The 10,264-nt window shown below is 37.6% G+C and overlaps 2 protein-coding genes across 2 annotated transcripts; both read right to left on the reverse strand.

The window, feature by feature from the left end:
* Positions 1-2,022: 2,022 nt before the first annotated feature.
* Positions 2,023-3,489, reverse strand: LOC143916651 (odorant receptor 10-like). The gene is made up of 4 exons (XM_077437847.1): positions 3,396-3,489; positions 3,213-3,314; positions 2,961-3,116; positions 2,023-2,229 (listed from the first exon to the last, which is right to left on the reverse strand). The coding sequence occupies exons 1-4, from the start codon at positions 3,468-3,470 to the stop codon at positions 2,161-2,163; spliced, it is 402 nt and encodes a 133-aa protein (XP_077293973.1). The 5' UTR covers positions 3,471-3,489; the 3' UTR covers positions 2,023-2,160.
* A 59-nt stretch (positions 3,490-3,548) lies between these two features.
* On the reverse strand, positions 3,549-4,475 carry LOC143917257 (uncharacterized). Its single transcript, XM_077438739.1, has one exon. The coding sequence runs from the start codon at positions 4,473-4,475 to the stop codon at positions 3,549-3,551; it is 927 nt and encodes a 308-aa protein (XP_077294865.1).
* Positions 4,476-10,264: the final 5,789 nt, after the last annotated feature.

The raw sequence follows: 10,264 nt of genomic DNA on the forward strand, positions 1-10,264 counted from the left end.
AAATTCTCAGCAAATAGGTTGAAAAGTGGCACTGACGTTCAAAAGATGGAAAAAGATGGCAGTCTTCTAGCCCTATTGGCATACATCAATTACACAATGAGGATGAATTCAAAATATGTATAATAATGTATGCACATATGTACATATAGTACATACACATATAGTACAAATAGGTTGAAAAATAAGAGAAGTTTTTAAAAAAGTTAATTCAAAAAAATTACGGAACAAATTAAAAAATCAGTGAAAAAGGCGCGCTTCGTGGCGCCCCGGGTCTCGGCGCCCCCCCCCCCCCACATTGCGGAGTCTACGGGCGCGGTAGCTACGCCACTGGTTAGTACATATTGGTAATATGTATAATATATACGTTTTGTGGTGAATTTTGGTACTTTGTGGTAAGATTTGAAAATTATTTGTCAATTTCGCCCAATGACGACGATGACAGGTTTTTTTATTTATTTATATCATACAAGTGTTTTTACACGGGTTCACTCGGTATTTGTAATATAAACCGCGTAAAAATTTTGTTCGAGCCGTGCATATTTTGTATACTATGTACATAATTTTCAATTTTGTGATCATATAAAGTATAACAATTTCACCGACGCCATTGCACTTGTAAACTCTTGTTTATCGGAAGCTTTGAATTATTAATATGTATGTACATAGTTTTGGAAACTAAACCGACATCCACATATTGGGAATTTATAACGAATTATTAGGCGAAAGTTTAAGTCAACAAATGTACTTAATAATGTGTACATATGTATGTACACACGCCACAATAAATTATGAACTTCCTACATCATTTTGAAAATCAATATAATTTTGAAAATCTATTTCTGTTTAGGAAACTAGATATTTTTATTTTCCTCTATATGTTTTGAAACTCTCTTTATATACATATAATTAACAGAAGATGATCAGTAGATAATTATCGATTATATTATACATAACTAGTGTTGTACCCGATGAAATATCATCGAATGGGTGTTGGCATATTAAGAGGGTTGAACAGCAGCACCTTGTCCATACAAACGTACTATACTTCTCCCTTCCTCAATTATGGCACTAGAGAAATTATTTTTTAATATGCTATGGATATCCACCATTGGGGTGCATCTATCGTTTTATTTTTTTGATTAATTATTTTTTATAGGAGCTAGGAGCCGCCAAACATCTATAAAATCGCCTCTTTTTTACACCCACGAAACGAGTCCAGCGTGCTTATTTAACGGTCGATTTAAAAAAAATAAGCCGATAGATGCACAGAAAGTATCTTTCTCATACTGATGATGAAATTTTTTTAAAAATTGGTCCAGTTTTGGAGAAGAAAATAGGAGAATACGAAACCTCGATTTTGTCAATTTAAAATACGTTTTATCTGGTTGAAGCGCAACTGTCGCATTCACTCAATATATATATATTGATATATATTGTCGCATTCAGTCAATATATACATACACTCAATATATATATCGAAGAAAGGAACGGTAAAAAAATTAAGGTTTCGGGTGTACAGCCCTCTTAACATTCCATACTATTGCGAATCATTGAAATGAGTTTCGAATTACGACTTGACTTTTCTTGACTCATATTACTGTGTAATAAAGTGAAAAGCAGTACTGTGAATAAAATCAAATCGCATTGTATGTACATAAGTCTACCTATATTCTGTGAATAATATTTAAAAAGTCAATGAAAAATACGGAATACATGTTGACTGATTCTGATCAGTCAGATTGTACATAAATGCACTGTGTCATGTATGTATGTAAAATAACTACGTGGATAGAGACATATGTACATATTTTAACAAGTCGAAATATGTTATAATCATATTTTTTATTCTGTATAAATAAAAATCCATACGTATGTATGTATTTATTAAAACAAAAATTAAAAAAAGGGTTGAAAAAATAACGAAATCAGAATGAATGCAAAAGTTTGTATTTATTTAGAATAATAAATTACTTCTATTTCAAACAAAAAGTATCAACCAAAGAAATGTAAATAATCATACTATGCACATACATATTTATTTATTTTAATGAAGTAATCCTGACGATACATCAGAGCTAAGTATATAGGTATTTTTATTAATAAATATGTTTTACTTAATTTTACAACACGTTATTTAGGTATGGATGTTACAAATTTAAATCAATGATTTTTTTGTTTTTCTTGAGTTTGACGTAAAAGCGCAAAATAGCTGTACGATGCACGCAAGATCTGAAAAAAATGCATAATTTAGTTCAAACTAAAAATTTTACTGTCGCAAATCTAATGAAACTTTTATTACATATGTACATACATACATCACATGTATGTGCTATGGCAGGAACTACCTCAAAGGCGACACATATTTTTGTAAATAAGTAGAGACTAACAATTGTTCAAACAACAAAGATATTGTATACAACAAATTTGCAACAAATATTAAAAAAAAATAAAGTAGAAAAACAAAAAATACGAGATGCTATTAACTCAAATTATCGAGGGAACTGGAGGGGAAGATGCTGATTTATTAGATCTGTCACAACAATTAAGCTAGAAAAATCTGAAAATTCTAACAGGAGATGGTCTTAATTAACTGTGTTTTAATAATCACAAGATCTCGCCAGCAGCGTATTAGGTCGGAACTTGAACCTACGACCTCTCAACTGCTATGAAATAGCTCTACTAATTTACTAAATACGCTGTGGCTATATTATATGGGTATAATAATGAAAACTGAAATGATCAATGAAAACAATATATGTAATGCTTAATGTAATCAGAATGAACTTTCAAACCAAAAACTTACACATTATCAGCCTTAAAAATTTAAAACATCATTTAAAATTTACCATATTGAATATCCTGTTTTCTAATGAGAAGGATATATGTAGTAGCCTCACATATGTATATATGTACATATATAAGAATTTATATTATATAAATTATGGAAGTGATGAATATACCGCAACAAAAGTAGGAAGCGACATTGTCTGAAATGGTCCAACGGTAAATTTTATAGGTAATTTTAATCCTTCTCCCAATATTATTAAATTCGTCTTAAAACTTTTATTTTCGTCAAACCAGTTGCAACTATATAATGCAAATGCGAGTTTTTCCACCTGAAATAGAAATTACAGTCAAATTTTAAATACAAAGAATAAAATAAACTATTATATGATATGACAAATATATGCATGTAAGTATGAAAAACTCACTTCAATTATAACTTCATTACTGTGCCAATAGAAAAGGAGCAGTTGTGTCATCATAGCTAAGACATATTCTAACATGGAAAACATCCTGAAACTAAACCCATACTAAAATCAAATTTAGAACCACCAAATACTTGGAAATAAATTTTAATGAAAACACTCCGATTTAAAAAACAGAAAGTATACCAAAGTTGCTTGAAACAAAGTGGTGCACAACGTCAAACTGCATAATATAAAGTACGACATCATACTTGGTCTCATTAAAATGTTTAGGTCGTGGGTATATCTGAAATGTGAAAACATTTTTAGTTGTAATAGGCAGTGTAATCAGACATCAAATCAATTCCACTTCTGCATCTGGGTATACCTTCTGATATGCCTGTGATGATTGATGCAATCCACCAATCTCTTATGCTGTATATTTTCCCACATCTTTCGAATGGCTTCAGGCTTTGAGGTAACTTTAAATTTACCATCATTCATCATTTTTGAACAAAGTTCTTCGTCCAATTCCACATCACGTTTGGTGATCTCAATTAAGTTTCTTGTCAATATGCGCAATTGCCCTATAGAATGCACTATCATGCTGATTACAAACATATCCCAACAAGATGTAAAACCACCGCCTATAGATCCTATGGCGACATGAAAAATGTAGACAAACATATGATTGGGATAGGCATATTGATCAAAAGGGAGCCAAGAACTGAAAACCATTGGTCTAACATAGCTCCAATATTCTGTGCCGTTGTCATAAATCCTGTGATAGGTTGAAGATAATCTATACTCAAGGAGAGGTATGGTGAAAAATGCCAATGCAGTGATAACAGTTGCTGTCCAAAAAACATACGAGGCTCTTCTAGCCATTTTTATGTAACCTCGTAGTATATCTTGAAGTTCACTGTTTTGGTATTTAATAATGCTAATTTCAACTTTCGACACATCTTCTATTAAAGAATAGATTTTTTTTCTGTTTCCATATAGAGTGTAAATCTTCAAAATAGTGACAGTATACAGACAGGACACTGTCATAATCGTGGTCATCTTCCCGATATTACCCCAGACATAAAATAGCTCAATATATTGTGTTATAACAAATATGATGAATATCATAAAGGTCATGAAACCGAGAACGAAATGCAATCTTCGCAGACGCTTGTTCTTGAGGAACTTTTCGTTTTGGAATGGCAATAAACCCCATAAAGCCAGAGATGTTATGTTGACGCAGAGCAAAGGATTTTTGGCTTCGTTTTCACTTGGAGTCATGTCAGTATACGAAGATTAACCCGATTAAACGTATAACTATTTTGAATTGAACAAGGTTAATGAAAATGCTAACGAGGAAAATTTCAAATTTATGTCATTATAAAGTAATAAAACCATTGGCGGCACCGTTTGATTATGTTTTAGTTTGTGACAAATTTTGTGCAATTTTGAAATATAGCCAATATATTGAAATCCTATACATAAATAGTTTCATTGCAACTTTCAGTAAAAAAGATAGTGTAAAATCAGTTTAACATACATACATGATGCCGGAAGAAAAAAAATCTTTGATCAATGTGTTTTGTATCAAAGTGATAACGAAAAAAGAATAGATGAGAAACTTGGTGACCAAGTTTCAAAATGTTAAACAAGATCCAATGTACTCGAATAAGTATGGAACATTGTATTCTCGGCATAACGAGGATAGATAGGAAACGGAATACTTTTTTTAAAATTTTTTTTAATCAATCAATATACACTCGTCATTACAGATACATAATTATTACATAATTCGAAATCATACATGACATATGTATATGGTCAGACATTGCAAACATCGTATACAATACGATCACTAATTATTTTTATACAACAATACGAATTTATACAATAAACATCCACAGAGACATCTATGGAGATAAAGCCGGCGAATCCTGAGATATAACGCAATAACTCAAGATTTCGCGAGAGAAATGGGGAGGGAAAGCCAACTTTGCAGGAATCGTTTCAATGAAAATCAGAAAAATTGGCAAACTCTGATCAGAAACGACCGACCTAGTTACAAACCAAGGTCTAGCCAGTAGTAGCCAGTGTGACTTGAACTCATAACCACACTGACCATAGCAAGATATGCTAACCATGTAGTCCATGTTGCTGGTTATACTTGGGTGAGAAGTGTGACATGAGTAGTTGATATATGTATGTAGTGGAGAGAGTGGAGAGATTGAAATGTCTATGTGCGGGTCACGTAACTAGATGAATGGACGAAAGAAGTGGTAATCGAGAGAATATAAAAAGATGCAAGGAAGGTCACAAGGGAGATGGGTGGATGCAATTAGTGAAATGTGTGGTTTGAGATGAATGAAAGTTGCACAAAACAGAGATGAATGGAAGCGTGTGAGATAGGCCTTCATCCAGCTGTGGATGGTGAATGGTCGTAAATGTAGTTGTTATTCTCTCGAGTCACAACAAAGAGTATATTTGAGAAAATATTTCTATAAATTACTGGTTGGTTTGGTAAGCAATCCTCAAACTCTTGTAGAATTGAGCTTCAATGTACTCAGTCAACTCAGTTTGTTTTCTTCTCCTGGCACGTACCAATTTGATGGTTTTGTCGCTTGTTGCATGGGGCATTAAGCTCCTTGATCAGATTTCTGTCAACTTGGATTTGTTCAATCTAAAATATGCTGATCTGGTTGAGGGATTGTTTATATTGAGATCGTAAATTTGTTCATATTTTTATATATTTTTTTGTTCTGGCTATTAAGCCATAAAATAAATATATAAAGTGTATATAAAGAGGCAAAAATCTTATATTTATTTATTTACTACTATTAAGTAGTAAATAAATAAATAATAGATTTTTGGCTCTTTATATACTACCTTTATATACTCTTTATATATTTATTTTTATATATAATATTTTTCAATTGGATACAGAGTTTAAAATACAATATCAGTGACACCACTGAATTTTTCACATTAGTGAAAACTTTTAATTACAGCTTTGAAAACTACATATATACATAAGTATAGGTACATATTTTCAAGTAAAAGGAATTAGCATGTTTTAACCGTATTACCATGTGAAAATCTATACATGTATGTACATACAAACTTTCTGATTACGTTTAAGTTTAATTGATAGGTTCTTATAATTTATGTTCATATATACATATTATTTAGGGTTGTGAAAATTATAAAAATTAAGGGGTTTTAACATTTGAAATTGACACAATTCTGTGATTTAATTGACGTAAATATAGTATGATCAAAGAATATTCAGCTGCCTGTTACAATTTCATGGGCTTAAATAGCATTTCAAATGAATATATTGCATTTGAATTTAATAGATTTAGTTCAATTGTTTATTTTAATTCTCTTTCAGTTGACGAATAACGGTCGAGCCTCACAATAGGCAAAAATTATACGCGAATATGTAACGTTGCAACTATTTATTAAATATTGTATCGTTAATAATCAATACAGTGATATTGTTCGCGAATAAAGCTGAAAATTTTCAGTAAAAATAATCGCAATTCATGTGTAGTTTTATTGTTTACGAATTCGTATTATTTTGTTTGCAAATCAGAAATTTGTTTTGTTCAGATTAACGTGTTTTGTTAATTATCATATTGTGATACATGTGATTTCAGTGTGTGTTTTTAATAATAGTTTTAATTATTTTGTTGAAATTTTCCTTCGCACGCGAAAAATAACTTCATTTGTTTTTGTTTAAAGTTAATTTGAATTTTAAAAATAATTAATATCTTTCTAAATGGTGTCAAAAATCAGTGTTTGTTTAATTATGCGTATATTGAAGAAGATGATGAACTATTATTATGCAGACTACATACAGCTGGTGAATTTTTACGTTATTGTATATTTCTGTACTAGTTTTGTAAATGTACCTGAATTTTAATTTAAATATTTTATTTAACCTTTAAGATTGCAGTGAAGGTAGAAGATTTGATTTAACACACAGATGTAATTTACCTGTAAGCATATTTTATTTATTCTCCTACACACAAACAATTTAAACCGTCATATTGATTTGATAGTACATATTTGATCTATCGAACAGTATTATTTATAGTTTTCATATAAAATTTATGCATTTTTTTTTAAATCTATACCAGGAAGGCCTAACAGGTAAACTCCAATGAGCCGTCCTGGTAAGAAGCATTGTACATTTGATGCAAGTATTATACAAATTTAATACATATCAATTAACCTCCCCCCCACATAGACATATATGGTCAAATTTGTAAATTTGCAGTATTTTTTAAACAATTCAACGAAATTCAGCAAATAAATACATATTAATTAAGATTCACAGATACGTTAATGGTCAGATTTGTAAATTTGCAGCATTTTATACAATTCAGCGAAATTCGAGATTGCTGAAAACTCGAGATTTGCGAGAAAATGGGTAAGATTGCCAATTTTTTGGAATCGTTTCAATGAAAATCGGATTAATTGGTAAACTCTGATAGGAAACGATCGACCTGGAGTCACAAATCCAAGGTCTAGCCGGAAGAAACCAGTGGGATTTGAACCCGTGACCACTCTGCTCAAAGCATTATATGCTAACCGCTAGTCTATTTTGCTGGTTAATATTAAGGATTTCAATGTAAGGGAGAAAAATTTGCTAAAAATATATGTGAAAATTCGTAATAGACGATTCGAAGTCTTGAATAAATATAAAACATATGTATGTATCTAATCTATAATTTGGAAAGAGACTTTGTATGTAAATATCCTTGGTCGTCGTCGTCGTCGTCTTCGTCGTCGTCGTCGTCGTCCGTAGATCGGTGACGTCATCGAACACGTGATTCGATTTTTTTTTTTTTTCGATCCATGGGCGCCGATTTGTTTTTTTCGATTCAATGGATTCACCCCCGCGGGGGCGCAAAGCGAGTAGTTTCATGGGGCCCCGCCAGGGGCGCCACAAGGGGCGCAGCCCCGTGGGGCTCAAAAGGGGGCGCCACAAGGGGCGCAGCCCAGTGGGGCCCCGAAGGGGGCCCGGGGGGCCCAGCCTCATGGGGCGCAGCCCCATGGGGCTCAAAAGGGGGCGCCACAAGGGGCGCAGCCCCGTGGGGCCCCGAAGGGGGCCCGGGGGGCCCAGCCTCATGGGGCGCAGCCCCATGGGGCTCAAAAGGGGGCGCCACAAGGGGCGCAGCCCCGTGGGGCCCCGAAGGGGGCCCGGGGGGCCCAGCCTCATGGGGCGCAGCCTCATGAGGCTCAAAAGGGGGCGCCACAAGGGGCGCAGCCCCGTGGGGCCCCGAAGGGGGCCCGGGGGGCCCAGCCTCATGGGGCGCAGCCCCATGGGGCTCAAAAGGGGGCGCCACAAGGGGCGCAGCCCCGTGGGGCCCCGAAGGGGGCCCGGGGGGCCCAGCCTCATGGGGCGCAGCCCCATGGGGCTCAAAAGGGGGCGCCACGAGGGGCGCAGCCCCGTGGGGCCCCGGGGGGGCCCAGCCTCATGGGGCGCAGCCCCATGGGGCTCAAAAGGGGGCGCCACAAGGGGCGCAGCCCCGTGGGGCCCCGAAGGGGGCCCGGGGGGCCCAGCCTCATGGGGCGCAGCCCCATGGGGCTCAAAAGGGGGCGCCACAAGGGGCGCAGCCCCGTGGGGGCCCGGGGGGCCTAGCCTCATGGGGCGCAGCCCCATGGGGCTCAAAAGGGGGTGCCACAAGGGGCGCAGCCCCGTGAAGCCCCGAAGGGGGCGCGGGGGGCCCAGCCTCATGGGGCGTAGCCCCATGGGGCTCAAAAGGGGGCGCCACAAGGGGCGCAGCCCCGTGGGGCCCCGAAGGGGGCCCGGGGGGCCCAGCCTCATGGGGCGCAGCCCCATGGGGCTCAAAAGGGGGCGCCACAAGGGGCGCAGCCCCGTGGGGCCCCGTAGGGGGCCCGGGGGGCCCAGCCTCATGGGGCGCAAGCCCTAATAGGCATTAACTAAGGGGGGCGAAGCCCTAGACGGCAATTAATCATGGGGGCGCGGAGGGGCGAAGCCCTAAAAGGCAACTGATCATGGGGGCGAAGCCTTAGACGGCATTTAATCATGGGGGCGCGGAGGGGCGAAGCCCTAAAAGGCATTAACTAAGGGGGGCGAAGCCCTAAACGGCAATTAATCTTGGGGGCGCGGGGGGCGAAGCCCTAAAAGGCAACTGATCATGGGGGCGAAGCCTTAGACGGCATTTAATCATGGGGGCGCGGAGGGGCGAAGCCCTAAAAGGCATTAACTAAGGGGGGCGAAGCCCTAAACGGCAATTAATCTTGGGGGCGCGGGGGGCGAAGCCCTAAAAGGCAACTGATCATGGGGGCGAAGCCTTAGACGGCATTTAATCATGGGGGCGCGGAGGGGCGAAGCCCTAAAAGGCATTAACTAAGGGGGGCGAAGCCCTAAACGGCAATTAATCTTGGGGGCGTGGGGGGCGAAGCCCTAAAAGGCAACTGATCATGGGAGCGAAGCCTTAGACGGCATTTAATCATGGGGGCGCGGAGGGGCGAAGCCCTAAAAGGCATTAACTAAGGGGGGCGAAGCCCTAAACGGCAATTAATCTTGGGGGCGCGGGGGGCGAAGCCCTAAAAGGCAGTAACTAGGGGGGGCGAAGCCCTAGACGGCATTTAATCATGGGGGTGCGGAGGGGCGAAGCCCTAAAAGGCATTAACTAAGGGGGGCGAAGCCCTAAACGGCAATTGCTCATGGGGCGTGGAGGGGCGAAGCCCTAGAAGGCAAAGGCTCAGGGGGGCGCCGAGGGCGAAGCCCTAGAAGGCAAAAAAAAATTTTGATTTTTTTTTTTTGATTTTTTAAAAATTTTTTTTTGATTTTTTTTTTATTTTTTTTTTATTTTTTTTTTTTTGATTTTTTTTTTATTTTTTTTTTATTTTTTTTTTTTTGATTTTTTTTTATTTTTTTTTTATTTTTTTTTTTAAATTTTTTAATTTTTTTTTAATTTTTTTTTTTTTTTAATTAAATTAGCTTAGTCATGTTTAAGCGGTTTATATTATAAACACTGAGCGAAGCCGGGTAATACAGCTAGTCTAATTATAATTTCAAAAGAGACTTTGTATGT

This window comes from Arctopsyche grandis, chromosome 9, assembly GCF_051622035.1.
Source record: "Arctopsyche grandis isolate Sample6627 chromosome 9, ASM5162203v2, whole genome shotgun sequence".
Taxonomy (NCBI): domain Eukaryota; kingdom Metazoa; phylum Arthropoda; class Insecta; order Trichoptera; family Hydropsychidae; genus Arctopsyche; species Arctopsyche grandis.